The 19775-nt window shown below is 40.6% G+C and overlaps 1 protein-coding gene across 3 annotated transcripts in view; it reads left to right on the forward strand.

The window, feature by feature from the left end:
* LOC138293042 (dimethylaniline monooxygenase [N-oxide-forming] 2-like) overlaps positions 1-14577 on the forward strand; it is a 476533-nt gene extending 461956 nt beyond the window's left edge. For all 3 annotated transcript variants that reach the window (XM_069232030.1, XM_069232029.1, XM_069232031.1), the window contains one exon: positions 12179-14577. In XM_069232030.1, the coding sequence (XP_069088131.1) occupies positions 12179-12524 (346 nt within the window). In that variant the 3' untranslated portion in view covers positions 12525-14577. The remainder of the gene's footprint in view (positions 1-12178) is intronic.
* The last annotated feature ends 5198 nt before the right edge of the window (positions 14578-19775 follow it).

Raw genomic sequence — 19775 nt, forward strand, 5'->3', positions numbered from 1 at the left:
TTCTGAAAGAATGAGTAGTATTCTTTGAACTTCTAGCAGGTTCATTATTAGTGTTGGTATTAACTTTATCAGGATAGCAGTAGTGTTGTTTGTTTATATTGCAATCATCGTCCAGCAGGCTTAGAAGGCTTTTTTTGTCTATGTGTGTAGCTGGTAGAAATAGTAGTTGAGAGTGGTTGGTGGGCTGTTTTGTGTTTGTAGAGTTGTGTAGTGTAATAGACAATGAGATGAAAAGTTGTGAATAGTGTCATGCCCTTTATTTCATTTGTGTCTGTTTGAGATGGAAGTCGTGTGATTTAGGGGTAGAGTTGAAACATGTGGGTCATGTTTTAAGGTTCTAAACTGTGCAATGGATGAGAGGTGGATGAATGAGTGTTGCTGTATTGGGGTGTTTCTGGTAGATGTTGGTGAGTATAGAATTAGGAGTAAGGATGTGTAGTCATGATGGTTGGAGGGGGTGTTTGTTTCCATTATGTGGGTACATGTAGTATGAAAGTATGTGTGCGAGGTTTTGGTGTGCTGGTGTGTGTGTTATGTTATTTTTTGTTTTTGTGGAGTAGTGAGATGAGATATTCATGTAGAGATTTTCTATGAAGAATTTGAATGTAAAGTACTGTTGGTGAGTGAAAGTTGAAGGGTAATGGGGTGGTGATGTGAGTTGGAGGAGAGTGTATATGGCATGTGAAAGCAGATGTACAGGGGTTATGAGTGTTTGTATTAGGTTTTAGCAGCAGGAAGAGGTAATATGTGTGGTGGAGTGTATGGATTGTTTGGTTGTGTGTTTTAGTAAGAGGAGGAGGAGGATGTTGGTGGATGATATAAGAGGGTTGAACATAGGGTTGGTTGTGATGGAAAGGCGTCTGTTAGGAGTAAGTAACGAATAGAGCTGATGGTTTGTGTATAATTTGGTTTTGTGTTGTGTTGTGTTGGTAATGTGTGGATCTACTAATGGTATAGGACAGAGTGGTTATTTGTGTGAGAGTGAAGGTGCCATTATGTGGTAGTAGAGGTAGAGGGATATATAGCTATGGTTTGTGGGATATAGTAATGGTTGTTGAGACATTGAAATTTGGATAGACCTTTGGGCCTAATTACGAGGCTGGTGGTACAAGGAGGTAACTGTCGGACTGCTGCAACTGTGTCCGTCTGACTGCCACATTACAACCCTGGTGGGTGGACCCTCCTAAAGACCACCATTCTCGCCAGGAACATGGCTCTTGATGGGGTGACGGCAGTGGGAGTTGCATTCTACTCCCCACCGCCTGGAGGATTACAAGTCAGCTTTCCACCAATCTTTTTATGGCAGGGACCTCACCATGGAAAGGCTTGCAGAAAAACAGTGCCAGCATGGCCTGGACAGTGCAGGGGCCCCCTTGCCCAGCACTGTCAGAATGCTCACTGTCTGCGTTGTAGACAGTGCTGTGCTGCATTATTGGCCTCAGCTCCCTTAAGGGAGCTAAGACCAATACTATAGCACTGTTCCCAATGTTCAGCCCGGCGGGAATGCATAATACAATGTTTCTGACAAACATTGTAATACGCTTGGAGGGGACGCCACCAGTATGATGGTGGCGTCCTCCCTGTGGCTTTGGCAGTCCCATGGTGGGGCTGCCAAAGTTGTAATGAGGGCCTTTGCTTCTTTGTTGTACATGAGTGGTATATGTCTGCTGAGATTGTGTTATTATGTTTGCAGATGTGGATGGCTGAATGTGGTTGCTGGTAAATGGAAAAAATAATGGTATAATAAATTAATAGAATAGTAAATGTCACCCTTTTAGTGTGCAACGCCTTCTGCCAGTATGGTTAGATTAGAGAGGAAACAGTAAATGTTACCATTTTATTGTCCAACAACTCCCTCAAATTGGTATAGGTTGGAGTTCGAATAGAAAATGTCACCCTTTTGGTGTGCAACACCTTATGCAAATTGGTGTAGATTGGAATGGGAATAGTAAATGTCACCTCTTTAGTGTTCAACACCATCCCTGATTTGGTTTAGATTAGAATGGGAATAGTAAATATCACACCTTTAGTATCTGACACCTTCCCTAAATTTGCTTAGATTGGAGTGGGAATAGTACATGTTACTCCTTAGGATCTTCTTAAAAATGATTCATGTTTATCTTTTTTATCTTTTTATCTTTTTAGTCTGAAATCACTTATTTGTGTTATTCAATTAGTATTGTTGGTATTTACAAGTATAGTGGAAATAGTTGTATGTCTGTAATAAATAAAATTATTAATTATATTTTTAAAGACTACAGACATCTAACACATTTTTCTTATTTTATGTATGCTTTCAAATGTTAATTAATATACATCTTTACACTTTCAAACGTGTATATTTCAACATTAAAAATAAACAATATATATAAGTACAATGTTTAATTACTTTTTATTAAAGAAAAAACATAAATCATATTCACAATGTGTTGTGGATGTTCTACCTTTTTCGATTGTTTAACCTTTTGTAACATTTCTTAAAATGTGTTTATACATATTCTCAACATAATTTTAGTGTACGCTTTTTCAATATATCTTGAATAATTATATATATTTTATACTATTATTTAATTTATATTATCCAATCTGTTTACAATTTATTTTTACGTGCTTTACATTTTTAATAATTGTTAACAATTTTTCATACATTTATTCAAAATTTGAAAATTATTTCTCCTTCATTTCTATTTTTAGTTTAATTTAGTGGACATACTTTTTACTGCTGCCATCTTTTTTGTAAACTATTTGTGTAATTTTTTGTCTATTTTTCCAGATCCAGGTGGCAGTATGGTGCTGCCGTGCCCAGATCTGGTGAATTATTTTTTATGTTTTTAAGGGTTTTGAGGGTGAGTGTCTCGGGGTCGGTCTAGAGGTTAGTTATAGTTTTATTTGTGGGTTCACTTAAAATGTAGTTGTTTTAAAAGTAGTGTTTTTGCAGTTTGTGGTTTTGGGGTATCATACACTGTTCTAGTAATGTATTGTCATGTTAAATTGTGTTCTGTTACTTATTTTTTAATGACTTAGGGACTCATTACGGGTTTGTCAGGCCGACCGTTGGTCCGCCAACATGTGTCGAGGAGACAGCTGAGCAGCTGGAGGTCTCCCCCCAGCTCTATTACAATGTTTCCACCAGGCTGACTAGAGGAAGCCTCCTTATTAGGAGGTTTCCACATGTCACCCCAGTGGAAACAGTGCAGTGGCATTGGCCTCGGTTCCACGAGTGCTGAGGTCAATGCTGTCTCACAGAGGGTGTCCACAGCTCCCTTGGACTGCGCCCTGCCTGCCATTGCAGACAGTTTACATTTCTGAGGGTGCTGGACAGAGAGGGGCCCATGCATTGCCCACGTCCATATTGTGGGAAGTGCAGGGGCCCACCTCTGCCTTTACACCAGCCTTTCCACAGCAAGGACTTCACCATGAAAAGTCTGGCAGAAAGGGAAAACGGGATCAGCACAGCGGTGCTGAACTCAATGCTGCTGTGGCTGACTACGACTTCGGCCACCACTTTGGGATCTGTCATCTCGGCAGAGGCAGCGGTCCCCAGGAGGTCTGATCGCCAGGTTTGTGATTGAGCGGTCAGGCCGCCTTGAGAATAGTGGTCCGTCTGCCACTGCCATAAGTATGATGTTTATGTATGTGTGGGAATGTTTTGGGGGTGGGTTTTCTTGTTTACTTTACAGGTTTTTGTCTATGAACGTATCCTATGGGTAGAGGTTTTTACTTTGATTTCTTTTTTCATGTTTTCAGGATTGTTTTTTTTTTAATCATGTCTCGTTCTTTTTTTATGGTTCCTTGATAACTTGGATTGCTTCGAGGGCTGTCTATTGGATTTGTTATATTTTGCCATTTATTGGTGTGTTTTTTTTTACAATATTATTCCCATTTTCGGTGGATTATTATCTTTGAGTACTTGGTTACAGAGGAAGGTCTGCCGCTGGGTAGGAAATGTTATATTTTATTCTTTGTGTAAATATTGTATGGTTGTTCTTCGCAATTGTGTGGTTAATGTGTTGTATTTACATCACGCAATGGATTCAATTTGTTCTTTGAGCTTGTTTGGTTGGTAATGTTTACATTTTTTGTGTAAACAATTTATATATTATTTTATTATCTAAGCCTTAATTAACTTTTGGAATGTTATTTAATTTTTATGAATATTTTGTTTATTTATATAAAAAATAATTTATCATGTTGGTTTAGATTTTGTAACATTTTTGTGGGACTTTTTAAAAGTTAACATTTATTTTATAATTTGACTTTGACTACTATTACAGAGAACTCTACGCTTTTGTTGTTTCTGAAGCTTTTGTGAATTGTAGTATGTCGTACATTCTTTTGGGCGGTTTGCTAAAATGAGGTGCAATTTGGCTAACTTATTGTACCATTCCTAGTTGTTGGTAGCTTTGCTTTTTTTTACAATGCTCCTAGATATTTATAGAGTGTATGTTGGGTTCTGCCTAGTATGGATCAGATGGCATTGTGCCATCCTTCCACTGCATTGTTTGTTGTGGCTTCCTCTGCCAAGGTGTTATCATGGACATTCCACCATGGTATTTGGAATTTGCGTTGGCATCTGTGTATAAAGCGATGCAGCCTGCCAAACAAAGTGTCTTCACAATAATCCATTAGGGTACTTAGTTTGTCTTAGTTTTGTTGGTAGAAAGGGCTTCTATTAGTAAATTGTAATGGTTAGCTACCTCGAAGGGGCTTATTCTGCACTTAATATAGATTGACGGAGATGTTTTCATATGCTTTGATTGAAATGATAGAAACAGCCTTCTATGGCTGTGTGGGGGTACATTTTTATAATGGTTTGAATCATGGTTTGCTCAAAGTCTTTGGTTATTTTTTGTGGGTAGTAGTTATTTGTTTTATGTGTAATGTGGTTTAAAGGTTCGCATTAAATGCTGCTTTGTTTATTTAGTGGTAGGGCATATATGAAAGAGATATTTGTGTTTTGATATTCACCATGTATAGTGTATATCTGAGTGAATGGATTGTGACACATTTTGCAGGCCCTATCCATTTTCCACGTTTGGCAATGGCTTAGTTTTTAGCAAGTTATTTGCTCTAGAGAATAGTATGATTTGTTTGATTTGTTTATCATTGTTTAGGTAGTCATTTAAAAGCAAAGGCTCCTCATTATGTGTCATTTTTAAATGATGACGTATTTCTATGTGTCAGTATCTTCTGGGGCAGGAGGAGTATTGCTGGTCACTTTTTATAGTTCATGCAAGTAAATGTTTTAGAGTGGGTATAGGAGGTACTTGGCCTTTGATGTCGCCAGGGACTTCAGGCAGTATATTTTTATGATTTTGGTTGTGGGTTCCTGGGAGCTAGTACTTGCCTCTCTTATACCCAGAAATACCTCACTTACTTCTTTTCTGTCACATCGTTCGGGTGGTTGTGTTCTCTTACATGAATGAGAACATCATCTTTTGTAGTGCCCACCCAATATAGTTCTGTTGATGCACTTTGTTGGTTGTAGGTGTAGCCCATGTGACATAGTAACTGCTTTCCATTCTGTGATGTTGTGTATTTCTCTCTCTCTCTGTCATAGTGTCTGAAAGTAGCGTAATAGTACAAATATACACAATATTTTAAAATTTGTATGTTTGTTGTTTACGTTTAAAATTATACAACTACTTCTATTTTGTATACTTACAGGTATGTTATTTTTAGATGTTTCACATTGTTGTGCATCTTTTCCTTTGGGGGTGTTCTAATGTGGAGCAGGTGCTTTCTTTTTTGTGGGATGAAGAAAAGCTTCAGTTGCAATTCAAATGAATATTTATTGTAGTTTGTAGAAGTTGGGGTTGTTAGGTTTATTTTTACTCGCGATTGTGGTGAATTTACATTGCTTTAAAATGTATGTATACTTACTTTGTTATATCTTTTTGCTGGTTTGGGACATTTGTTTTTTCTGGCAGAGTATCACTATTCCAAGTTGTAGTGTGTTCTTTTAGGAAGTACTGTAAAGAGAAAGAAGATAGAGAGTGTTTCAGTAATTATTTGCTAATTTACATTTTTAAGTTTATTTACAAGAAAGTTTTTATATAAATTTGTTTTGCTTACTTTTTTAGGTAGGTGACAAGAAGTTGACAAAATGTATATATTTCTTCTTTAAGAGAATCTGGCCGAGTTTCCTTGTCTTGTAGCATTGTCATCATTGAAGTATATAGTAAATTAGTGTGCTTTGTATGTTGTTGATTTTATTATTTAAAGCTGTTATAGTTTGATTTTATTAGTTAGTTTACCTTTAGTTTGATTTTTTTATGAATCATGTCCTTCTATGGTAAACACTAACTCAGGTATATAGTTTGATAGCTTTGAATATATTTTTATTTATACACATATATGTATTGTTATCTAGGTTGTTTACTAAATGTATGCAGTTAATTATTTGTTTGTGTTGGTATGATTTTAGTAATATATTTTATCTGGGTGAATTGTAATATTTAAGTGATTTAATATATTTATATTTAGGGCATAATTATTATTTTGGCAGTCCCACTGCGGGAAAGCCAAACTCACGGGGAGGATGCCAATGCCATAGCAGTGCCCCCCTGAGTGTATAGCCATGTTCCCGCCAGGCTGACTGGCAGGAACATTGTAATACACATTCCTGCCAGGCTGACTGGTGGGAACAGTGCTACGATATTGGCCTCAGCTCCTTTAAGGGAGCAAAGGCCAATATTGTAGCACACAGCACCCTCAGAATGTGCACACATTCTGAGGGTCCTGAGCAGGGGGGCCCCATCAAACCCTTACCGCCAGCCTTTCCAAGACGGGGTGACTGCCATGAAAAGGCAGGCAGTAAGGTGAGTTGAATCAGCCAGGCAGCACTAAATTCAGTACACCCCTGGCTGAGTACAACTCAGACTTCTGTCATCCCATTGGGAACAATGCTACCTGCAGGAACTGTGGTCTCCTGGTGGGTCCGCCTGCCAGGGTTGTAATATGGCTTTTGGACTGCCATAGTTGTGGCGGGCCAACCGTCACCATGAGACTGGCAGTCCTTGGAGCGCCAACCTCGTAATGAGGCCCTTAATTTATACATGTACATAATGTTTTAGGTTTATTTTAAATAATTGTTTTACATAAAAAGTGTTTATTTTATATTTATTAATGATAATGTAATTATGTTGGTGATATTGTAATCAATATTGTTTGAATCTATATTGTGACATATGTGTCTTTAAAGGTGACAATATTTTTGTGGTTTTAGTGAAGTGTAGGAAGTTGATATTTTTGTGAATGATATTTATTTTCTGATAATTTTGTGTTTCTAATTTTGTATACATCGATATTATGTTAGTAATGCTGTTTTTTTGGCCTCAATCAGCATTCCTTCTTGATTGTTTCAGAAAATCAACCCAAAAACAATGACCCTGAGTCATCTGGAGTTTTCTTGCTGTGTGCCAGAGCCATGATTAGTTTCCCCACGCAGGTCTGCTTTGCCTCACATAGCTCTCACAGACTGGGAAATTGTATAACGGTCACCTCACATTAAGTAGGGCGGTGACCAACATTGTGACCTGGTAGTCCAGAGGTGGATGAGTCACCTGGCTGAAGTTTATGGACCCTGTTGAAACTCCAAATTTGGAACCAAAGTAGTTTTCAACCTTTATATGGGGATTGGTAGCCATAGTTTGGCAAATTAGGTTGCCCACCTCTAAATGTCCCCCTAAGGATTAGTTTACTAACTTCCTTTGGGGAGTATATTGCTCAGTATCTTACGAATCTAAATGAACATAAAACATATATAACTGAACTATGTTTTTTCCCTTATACTGGGGTTTTCATGCCATTAGCAAAGGATTTAAAAAGAGATAAATACAAGAATTCATACTTTGATAAGTATCAACAGCAAGGACAAATTACCTCTATTTGATAAGCGAGCAGAAAAGGGCCTGTTTTTTAAACACACTTTTTAAAATTGTTGGCAGTTGCAATAGATCACCAATTGGGTAAACTTGTCATTATATGTATATGTGATTTTATTCTGAAATTTTGGTGAAGTTGAGATCTGGATATCTGGCGAGAGCCTTAATATGTTTCATATTGAATATAGTGAACATATAGTAATGATTAGATGGAGGGGAGACATCGGGATGTGGATGTTTTACGCAGAGTCCGATGGTAGTTATGGTGCTTCTGCATAGAAGATCAGCCCAATGGAGAAAATCAAATAGGATAGGACAGAGGACAATCTAGATTTTTAATTGCAGGACTTACATAAATGTTTAGTGATTCAGAGGTCCTTCTCATCTTCTACTGTGCTGACAAAAGAATTTGAAGTATGCAACTTATCTAAAGATGATCAAAACATATTTCCCAACAAGTACAGAATGATCAACATGCAACAACAGTCTCCTGAGCTACCAAACGTACCTTAGATTTTTTTAGAATATAAATGATTTGTCTGCTTGCAACCTAAATTTCATGAGCCATCCAAATCTATCGGCCATTATAGGCCATGTGATTACCAGTTTTGTATTTCAAATACTTTCTAATTATAGAAATGGTATGCAATCACCAGCATCTCTTATTGCTAGAGGAGTGACATAAAAGGTTTTGTCTCCCTCCTGCACATTTAATCCATGCATCTCAGAAACATGGTCATTCAAATTCATCAGTTAATGGACTATCTGAGCATGGAATCATTGTGGAACTTGATATTGCACCGTCATCTGAAAAAGAAACTCCAGAAAAATGAAATTCTGCTTCTAACTTTCATTCCATCCCATTGCTATACCTACAACTAATTATTATCCTTCAAATCTGTAGGGAGAGGCCCAACAATTGAGTTCAGAGCACAATTATGTAGAATCCATGAGTGGTAGCAAATTACTCCTTAATCTTCATATTAAAAGAAATAGGGCCTGATTTAGAACTCAGCAGATGGGTTACTCCGTCACAACGGTGATGGATTTCCCGTCTGCCAAAATCTAAATCCCAAAAGATATAATGGGTTTTAGATTTTGACAGACGGGATATCCGTTACTGTTGTGATATACTAACCCATCCACTGAGTTTTAAATCAGGCCCATAGTCTCATAAAACCAATATCATCTATGTGTGCTGAAAACAATAATGACTGTAATGAACCATTTTTGGGGGTGCTGCTGTACTTTCTGTAGCCCCTAAGCACCATTTAAAAACATTAGTGTTGCCTCTGCTCTACAAAGGGCCTTATGGGGAGCTCATTTGTCCACAGCATGAGTAGGTTATGAGCAGCTTTGCCCATTTCATAAAATAACTTTCTGTTCTTCAATGCCCTTTGATGGGACACCAGGCATGTGGCTTTACAAGCGCCATGTAGGGAGCCCATATCTGGGCAGCCCGACCTGTTTCAACAGCAGGCACAGCTGTTTTGTGCTGCTGCAGAGCCAGCATCCTCTTTGTTACACTGGCCCGTGAGCAGCATGAGCTGGGGGCTATACAGCTGGGTGCCTCCAAGACCTGGATGCAGGAATCAGGAAAGGGCATCCAACAATCAGGGAGCATGACAGTGCTCCAGTCCTTGGAACATGTGTCCTGGGGAGATGGGTTCCAAAGGACAGTTTTCATTAGGCCCGAGTGATGGGGTCCCGAGGGCCATAGAAGAGCTTAGGGAGGGAGCCACACACATACCAATCCACATTAAGCATGAGACTTTAAAAGATGTGCGACCCCTAGGCTCTACCCTATCCTGTAACAGGGGTTAATTTACATGACAAAGCCCTACTAGCTGATTCTCCAGTTCACTCCCCTCACAGAGTGAGCTTGAGATGCTGGTTTCTCTAGCCCTGTAGTGTCAATTCTTACATTCTTTGGCTAGTTTAGCTTCTGATGGGGATCTTGAGAGAACTGGAGCATTTTACTGAGGCTTCTTTGCTTCTAAAGAGTTTTGTTTTCTCTGCTCACTTGCTATACCTGTCTTCTTTCTGGACTCCTGATGTTCTGTCATGCTTGGGGGTGGGCGTCTTTCACAGTCCTGTCACAGCCAGCAAGCTGAATACCTTCCCTGCTGCACTGCTCAAGTCCTGGCTACTTAAAGGGGAACTGTGAGCCAACAGACCAAGACCAGTCCAAGGAGGTTCTGGGAGAACCATCCTGGGTCCCAAGGCAGGTCCATTTCCCCAACTGTTCCTCAGTCACTGACCCTGAGGGGACTCATCCTAGTCCTATATGCCAGCTAAAGCTGAAGTCCTAAAGACCACCCTTGCAGAGGTTGGAGGGTCTTCTTCCTGCCAGCTGGGAATTATTTCAGAATGGGAGCCCCAGGTGAGAGTGTCTTCTCAAAAGCCTCTCCCCTGTGGAGTGGTTTTAAAGTGGGGTTTGAAAAATATAGACGCCAAACGCTCTTGGGCAATCCTAGAGTGCCACATCATCATTTCACCCTTGCCCCAGCCCTCCTGCACAGCATTTTGGGACAGTTCATTCTGGTGATGCCAAGTGGTCTTTGGAAAGTCCTTCCCTGGGAGTCTTAGGCCCACCCAACTGACACAGCTGTCTGACCCCTTCTTACCAAAAGATCAAAGGGGAACTCCTCCGATGTTTGGGTCCAGAGACCTGGACTTCCTCCATTGTTTCTATGGGCTTGGGCTTGCCTAGGCCAGGTGCAGTTTGAGGAGTTAGTTACCACATTCAGACTTCCCTCACATCCCTTCCTTTTCTAGGCTACCTTTGTGCAGCTACTGGGCTGACCCAGACAGTAGTCTCACACTCTCTGTCAACTCATGTGCATACATGTGTGCTTGCATGTTTTCATGTATCTAGCCCAGAACCTCTAACCCTTGCTGTGCAGCAGCAGCCTTATCATGAAAGGCAGACTCTGGTAATTAGCACTTGGTCCATTTCCACAGAAATTCCCATGAGTGACTCACTCACAGTAAAAGTCCAAAAATCGGGTAATCTAAAAGCAAATAATCCAGAGGAATTAAATGAATGGAACCTATTTGCTACACTTGGAGTTTGCTTCGCAAATATCTGGCACATACTCATGTTTAGGAAGAACTTAAAGCTCATTTTATTAAAATTCATTATGGTTCAGATTTTTTGGCGTATCCATAAATTCTACATTGCATACATGGTTGTCTCCGGCACACTACATATGGCCTTGTTTACCCTTTCTATGATGCATTCCTGGCCTTTTGTCACTATCCTTGTTTGTGGAGCTGTACCTTGAGGCCCCCTGCTTGGGGGAATTCATCGGTCAAAGTGATTTCCCTAAGCTCCATTCAGCTCCCCAGCAAGTAGCATCATCTGGATTGTTTGGTCTGACTAGGCCTGTCTCCTCTTCTGTTCCTGATTAATTTCTATTTTTACACTTGAAGCTGTGTTACAGATTGCTTGTGTATTTAGGTATGATGCTTCTGTTTGTATGACAAGGATTGCTGAAATGTCTTGTTCTGACGGCCTATGCAAAAATCATCTGCCAAATATACACAATATTATTTCTCAAATTTGTATCCCACTGCCACCCCTTTACACTTGCACACTATTTCCTAATGTATATGATAATAATCCTTACATGCGTGACCCTATCTTTACCTCTTGATATTTCCTTACTATTATCTTTGTTATAACGTATCTCACCTATTTGAACTTGCTTTATGCGTTGTCCTCTAATGTACAGAACACTTACACTCTTTAGTTCTTGGCTTACACGTTAAAAATCATTGCTCTAGAAGTCCTGAGTTGTGTTGCTAGATCCCTTGTGTGACTGAATAGAATGATACCCGTAAATCACTTTCTTTCAGCTGGATACTGTACCATTGTCTCCTAATTTGAGTGGTTCATAGAAACTCAACAGCTTATAAATATGTAAGTGTTTGGGAAATCAATATACGGGAGATAATAATCATCAAATTCATGAGTGAGCATTTGGGCTCAAAGGATTGCCCACTGTACAGTAAGGAGGACAGCAAGGGAACTATCAAAGGGGAATAATCAAACTATTTTAGGTATCTAGACTTGGAGCAATCTGGGAAATCATAGTTTTAAACCAATGGCTATGTAAAGGCAGCGAAGAGCAAAACCCAGCTTGAATGGCTTTATAACAATGAAACAACTAACATTTGTACCCTATGGTTGACTGGGCTATAGACATCTTCTCATAGTTTGAGTTATTCACACATATCCATAAATAAATTCAGTTGCTTCTTAATATATGCAATTTTTTTTCTTTAAGGTATGGAACCCTTCAGGGAAATGCTTTTCAGATTGAGTTCATTGAGTACGTTGACGAGATTGCTTCAGAGATCTGTGTCAAGCCCAGTGTCTTCCGTATGCTGCTGAGTGATCCCAGACTGGCGCTAGAAGTTTTCTTTGGTGCTTGCACATCACCACAGTACCGCCTCACTGGGCCAGGAAAGTGTAATGGAGCCCGAAATGCCATCCTGACTAAGTGGGACCGCATACTAAAACCCATGAAGATGCGGGTGACGGAGAACAAGGTCAATGGTTTGCCACTGTTGAACATGCTTGGGCTTTTCAGCCTCCTTGTTTTGGTTGCTGCCATTCTCTTCCTCAAATAGGTAGAGCATGTTTTCTGATGCTACAATAAAATCCCAGCAAATTAAACCATAAAGCTGTTATCTCACATCTATGATCTCACATATTTACATTGTAGTAGCTTATCCAACCACGTGTTTTTCTTTGGCGGATCACAGTCTCATCATTTCCTACATTGTCATAAAGAGGAGACAATGACTCCCTATCTTTTCCATTTTCACTTTTGCACTTTCTAACTTACAAGTTTCCCTTTACTAAAGCATGGTAATAGTGTCCACAGTATTACCAGTACTGAGAGGTATGACTGCACCATTACTGGACTATTATGAGTTTTAACACTTAGAATGGGTAATGGGATGCTTAATAGGTATTACTTATTTCCTCTAGCTCTTGTCCCTTTTTGCCAGACATAATCCAGACATAATGCCACCCCTTTTTTCAGATGTATATGTTCCCAGAAACACCTGTCAAGTTGAAAGTGTACTACATACCATACTCAGTACCATCCATTTGGGATATGGTTTGATAGGTCAGCTGCAGAGAAGTCTTAGCCTTCACATGAACTTCCCAACACTTGTGGTGCGCGGTTAACTTCAAGTTATCTCACTCAAGCGTTCATCTCTTTGTGCGAGAGTTTGATTCTGGATGCCTCTCCAGATACTCTAGAATTCTGCATATTGATGATAAATGTCGGTTTATTTGTTTCATATATTAGATTTCTGTGTATCATAAATGCTTTGGGTTGATTTCTACAGTTTAGTGGGTCAGTTCTATAAATTTTATCATTAAAGAAAAAGACTCATACATGTAAGAGGGCCAATTCATGTCATAATTATAGCCAGGTGTTTGTCTCTTATCTGACATTAATATTATAGTGCAATGATTTTGGGATGTTACACCAGGCCACAAGGTTGCAAAGCATTGGCTACAGTAAGACCTATGTCACATATAAAATGTGTTTAGTTGGGGAGCTCATGAATACGTAGTCTCAGGTTGCCAAGTGGCTGTTCCTAAATAACTTTTGGAGACCCACCTGCTTTTGGATGGTGCATGTTGTTTGCTGCTGTAGGTACAGCACTACCTAGATTTGTTGTCCAGGCCAAATGATCATCTATTTGGTTGGTGAGATAATAGTATGCCCAATATAAGGTGTCAAGAGGACTCACCTTTTCTTTTTGATTTCGACCAGTGCGTCGCTAGAAAAATGCATGTGCTAAACAGACATTTTTAAGATAACTGTGATGGAACAGCTTCTATATCTCAAGATACACAAGAAACACAAATGTAAGTCATGAATTGGGCTTGTTTGACAGTAAATATGAAAGATCCAGGTAAACTGGCTGCGGCAACCACATTTTTTCTCATAGTGGCCATGTTATTTTTATGGTCTCTCTATGGCAGCTGCCTATCTCAGACAGCGTTGTACATAATACTACACAGAGGCAGCCACTGCTCATGATTAGATGGCCTTCTAGTCAATCTCGGTACTCCCCACTTTATTAGTTATTTTCGTCTCTACTCTGCGATTGTCCCTTTCAGGGACATAGGTTGTTTACCCTTGCTTTTGATTGACTTCACTGCTTATATCACAGAACTAATTCTTTTTTCCACTGTATGAGTGGTTCTGGATTGGGATCCGCAAAGGCCTGGGGTCCACAATGCCTACTCATGGGGGTTGTGACTGCCTATAATATTAAATCATTTTCGCAGATTAGTAAACATTCTATACAAAAATATTAAAATAGAAAGTTTGAATTTTTTAAATGTTCTGTAAATATGGAGGAATTGTAAATTGGGGCAAAAAATTATGTTGCCATTCTTTGTTTAATGCATGGGAGAAGCATAAGAACAGTAATCATAATCTAGTTTAGACAATTGGTAGCCTCAATGCAAGCACTGGTGTGTTTAGACAAAAAAGTTAAAGTAATATGCTAGAGTCTACCTTATTGCTTTGTCTTTTAGAAATAAAAGCAAATTTTGAAATACTCCACCTTTCCTTTTAACATTATGATTTCCATTTTTGTATTTTTATGAATGAAATAAAATATTTCATAATATGTGAATTTGTTTGATAAATGCTTGTTTCTGTGTTTTTGTGCATTTGTATGAGGTTCAAGTAGTAGAAATTGCTTTGGCATTATACTTTCTTAAATGCATACAGTAGGAATGACAACAGTCATGCAGGGAGACAAACTAAAGTGAGGTGTATTTATACAGATCTACTTGGACCCCTGACGTAGGTTGTTCCCAAACAATAGATAACACAGCATGCTTGGGACGGTAATTAATATAAACAATTCCCTCAAAAGCGTGAAGAGGGAAAGTACCTAATGTGAGCACCTTCAGTTTGTTTGTCTTTGTCACTTGATTTGACGCCTTAGCGCGGTGGCACTGATAACATAAACTTAAACAAATGGCCTAACTATAAACACAGCAGCTATCTTAGAAGAATTATTAAAATAAATGGGATAAGACAGAGCAAGCTAAGTAGGTTAAAAGTCACTAGGTGACGGGGGCACGAGTCTGCAAGCCAAAGGCTAAACTAACTCCTGATATCCCATTAAAACAAACTAGGATTCACTACACCACCATTGAGAGGCTGAAACAAATAGGAGTTTTTAGCTCTATGGATTATTTCAGGACTGACTGGGAGTTCAAGCAACCCTCATATACTGAGGACCACTGGATCTTTCTTTTATATTGTCTGGAGATGAGTCAACCACAGGGGGAACCAGTAGGCAACTGGAGTTGTCTTAGTCAACTGATGTGTTGAAAAAATCTTAGGTGCTCTGAGTCTAAGGAGAGAACCTCATTGAAAACTTATTGCCACTAATCAATTGTTTTTGGCCAAATAAGTTTCAAAAATAAATCAGTAAGAACACACTTGCACATTGTAGTTTGCAAGAATTGAAAACGTACTCCCCATGCCCCATCAGCCTGTCTGAGTCTGGGGTCTCTGAGACACTTTTGTGAATATCGTTGTCTCCTGCTTCCTTAAGATGACTGCGTTTTCCGGGCACATCTAGAGTTTGGTGGAGCGGCAGGGATCTACTGGTTGAATGACTGACTGCCACTGGAGCCTCGGTCAATCATTGGCAGCGGCTGGTCAGTACTTCCAAGGCTCCCTATATTTTATATACTTTTGAGAATGATTAGAATACGATAATATAATATTAGGATGTAAATGTCCCCAAACTTCTTAGCATCCCGCTTACACAGTTTAAGAGGGATAGAAGTTATTCCCTCTAGGGGACATTTACACATTCCTTAGTATACAAATAATACAGCAGTATTAAGGTGCATGGATCTTCAGGCCCCTACTTCTACAACCATAAATGATCTAGTTATCTAAGACACTTTAGTAGCATTACAATGTTGTGTGTGTGTCCCTGAATGTTCAAGCTTAGGTAGCTGTATAAACGAACAAAATGATCACAGCCATGTGGAGGATATGCCTTTTTTTTGTTGAAGTACACAAACTCTACCTAATCAAAACATACTCCTGGCTACCAACATGTGGACCGAGCAAAAGTCCCTCTCCTGGTGTTTCTCACACAAATGCCTGGTGACAGCTGCGCTGTCAAGAAAGACCCTAAAAAGTAAAAAAAAAAAAAAAGAGGTATTGTAATCAGCTATCTTTTCAGTTAAGTTGAAAGGTGCTGACAAATCAAACAAGTCTGGCTTTTGCAGACAATTTGTGAAATATGTATTTGTAAAAGAGGTAGAGTTTTGCATATTTCATGTTTGTAATTATATTTATTACAACAACCAACATTTGAAAAAGTTATTATAAATGTAAAAAATTGAAGTTGGATTGCATGTTGTTAATATTGTTTTTTTTTATTTATCTTGCTACCTTGCAGTTCTGGTAGAGGCACTATGATCTTTTGATCTGGTTTAATACATTGGCTACCAAGTAGCCATTTTTGTAAAACGTCTTTGTATTCTGATTTTCTTAATGCATCGTGGCCAATAGCAAAGAATTTATTATGATATGTGGCCCAACGAAAATGGTTATATTATTCATGAATATATTTGAAAATATCCAATTTAAAATCACTTTTGTGTGGGACCTTTAAGTAGTGTTGTGAGAAAAGTCTGTGAAATAATGTGAAATTACTCAGAATGTAAATATGGTATTTTGCACTTTTATAGGGCAGAAGTCTATTCTCATGTCCAAAAATGAGCAAGTAAATGAGACTTTTCACTGTGCAATCGTTTATTTGCACTATTTTTAACATTACACAATATATGCCAAAGAGATATGAGGTGATTTGAAGAGCTGTCACACAGCTAGAGCCCCGGTCTCCATGTTCAAAGTAAACGACCTATCGTCTGGACCACACTGTTGCCTGGTGTAGTGTGCTGTGGTCGGTTAGTGTCCTCAGGATGACTTAGACTTTGCCAGAAAGGTTTTTCTTTATTCAGGTAGTGAAGGATAACACTTCCACCATCCCAAGAGATCTTTACACATTAAGGGCCATATTTATACTCCGTTTGCGCCGAAATTGCGTCGTTTTTTTTGAAGCAATTTCGACGCAAAACTAACGCCAACTAACGCCATATTTATACTATGGCGTTAGAGGCGAATAGCGCCAAAGTTCCCGGAATGTGCGTCATTTTTTAGCGTGAACCCCTTCCTTGCGTTAATGATATGCAAGGGAGGCGTTCCCGTCTAAAAAATGACTCCCAGGCCTTTACGTGGTATTTATACTCCCGGGCAAAAGAGACGCCCGGGAGTTGGCGTGGCTAAAAGCGGCGCATTTGCGCCGCTTTTTAACCCCTGGGTCAGGCATGGCGTTAAGGGACAAGTGGGCTCAAAATGAGCCCAGAGTGCCCTCCCCTGCCCCCAGGGACCCCCCCTGCCACCCTTGCCCACCCCAGGAGGACACCCAAGGCTGGAGGGACCCACCCCAGGGACATTCAGGTAAGTTCAGGTAAGTATTTTTTTTTATTTTTTTAATAATATTTTGTGGCATAGGGGGGCCTGATTTGTGCCCCCCTACATGCCACTATGCCCAATGACCATGCCCAGGGGACAGAAGTCCCCTGGGCATGGCCATTGGGCAAGGGGGCATGACTCCTATCTTTACAATGATAGGAGTCATGTTGATGGGGGATGGGCGTCGTTAAAAAATGGCGCAAGTCGGGTTAAGACGATTTTTTCGACGTAACCTGACTTGCCCCATTTTAAGACGCCCATGCGCCATTTTCCCCCTACGCCGGCGCTGTCTGGTCTACGTGGTTTTTTCCCACGCAAACCAGGCAGCGCCGGTCTGATTGCGCCGTCTAACGCCATTCCATAAATACGGCGCCCGCATGGCGCTTCAGAATGGCGTTAGACGGCGCAAAACTTTTTGACGCTAAACTGCGTTAGCGCAGTTTAGCGTCAAAAAGTATAAATATGGGCCTAAATGTATTGCTGTCCTCCAGCCCTCTGGACAATTCTACTCATTGAGAGGAACTTACATGATGGCGGTTCCTGTCAATGTACAAATAAATTGTTGGACGGTGTATTCAGCCATGATGACTGATTGTTAAACTTTTCAAATGTCTTTTGTCTTTCAAAACAAAACTTCCAAAGAAGAAGTTTGTTTTTGAAAAACAAAAAAGTAAAGTACCCTACACCCTGGGATGTTTCTCTGAGGGTGTGGGGGTCATTATTGGGTTTTTTCCTGTCCCTTTTTAATAAGTTTTTTTTGCATTCAGTACACGGACAGAATTTCTTTTTTTTACAACATCCACCCTAAATTGAGTGGGTACCAAAAACCAATGTGTTTCAAAAATCTGAGGGGGTCATTACAACATTGGCGGTAAAAGCCACTTACCGCCGAGCAGAAGACCGCCAATACACCGCCGCGACCGCGGAATCCCGCCACAGCTATTATGACCCACATCTCGGAATCCGCCGAAATTCAGACACCCACACAAGTCTGCCACACCAAAGGTCAGTGTTAAACTGGTGAAAACAAAACCTCCACCTCCATGCCAACAGAAACATGCCCATGCTATTACGACCCACGAATCCACGCAGCGGTCTTTCAGTCGCGGTATTCCATTGGCGGTACACACCGCCGCGCTCAAAATACTCACCCATCTCCAAAACACTGCCACATTGGACAATTCCAAATACACACACCTGATACACATACAAACAACACTCCCACACACCCAACACAATATAAATCACACACCCACATCACCCACAAACCCCTACGACCAAAAAATAGAGACGAAGGCCAGAGAGAGAGCACAGAATAGGCAACCCCACCACACAGAGGCACACAACACCATCACCCACACAACATCCACGCACAAAACACCACACACCACTACACATCACCACACTCATTAACACATACACCACCCCACACAGCACTTACACCACCCCATGTCACGCCAAAGACACCCCCGGTTTTCCGAGGAGGAGCTCAGGGTCATGGTGGAGGAAATCCTACGGGTAGAGCCACAGCTATTTGGCTCACTGGTGCAGCACACATCCATAGCGAGGAAGATGGAGCTATTGCGCAGAATTGTGGACAGGGTCAACGCTATGGGACAGCATCCAAGAAATCGGGAGGACATCAGGAAGAAGTGGAACGAACTACGGGGGAAGGTGCGTTCAGCGGTCTCCAGGCACAACATCGCGGTTCAGCGGACTGGCGGTGGACCCCCACCTCCTCCCCCACAACTAACAACATGGGAGGAGCAAGTCTTGACCATCATGCATCCAGAGGGCCTCGGAGGAGTCGGTGGAGGAATGGACACTGGTAAGTCAGATCTTAACTATCATATCCCCCACCCTACCTGCAAGATATCACACACCCCCACCCCCACCCTCACACCCTCCCCTATCACTACAACTCCTCACTAATGTACTAATAACACAAACCACACATCCCAACACCAAGCCCTCAATGACACAACTAAGCATGGTCACCCCTCACCAAAGCATGCTCACTGCACATACCCAGAACACCCCCCAACCATCATCACACAAGCCCCCCCCCACAGGAATGCTTGCATTGGGGTACACGATGAGCCACCCATTGCACACCATGACACACACACATATGCAATAATCATGCACTTATGCCCCTGCAGGATCACAAAGGACCGTCACCACACCGGAGGGTCCAGACAACTCCACTCCACCCACAGAAGTGACGGTAGCAGCTCTGCCCTACTGGATTCTGATGACCAGCCCGGACCATCGTGGGCCTCGGGACAGTCGGTTCCCCTTGCACAGGCACAGCCCAACACTGACCTTCCAC

The sequence above is a fragment of the Pleurodeles waltl genome, chromosome 4_2 (genome assembly GCF_031143425.1).
Source record: "Pleurodeles waltl isolate 20211129_DDA chromosome 4_2, aPleWal1.hap1.20221129, whole genome shotgun sequence".
Taxonomy (NCBI): domain Eukaryota; kingdom Metazoa; phylum Chordata; class Amphibia; order Caudata; family Salamandridae; genus Pleurodeles; species Pleurodeles waltl.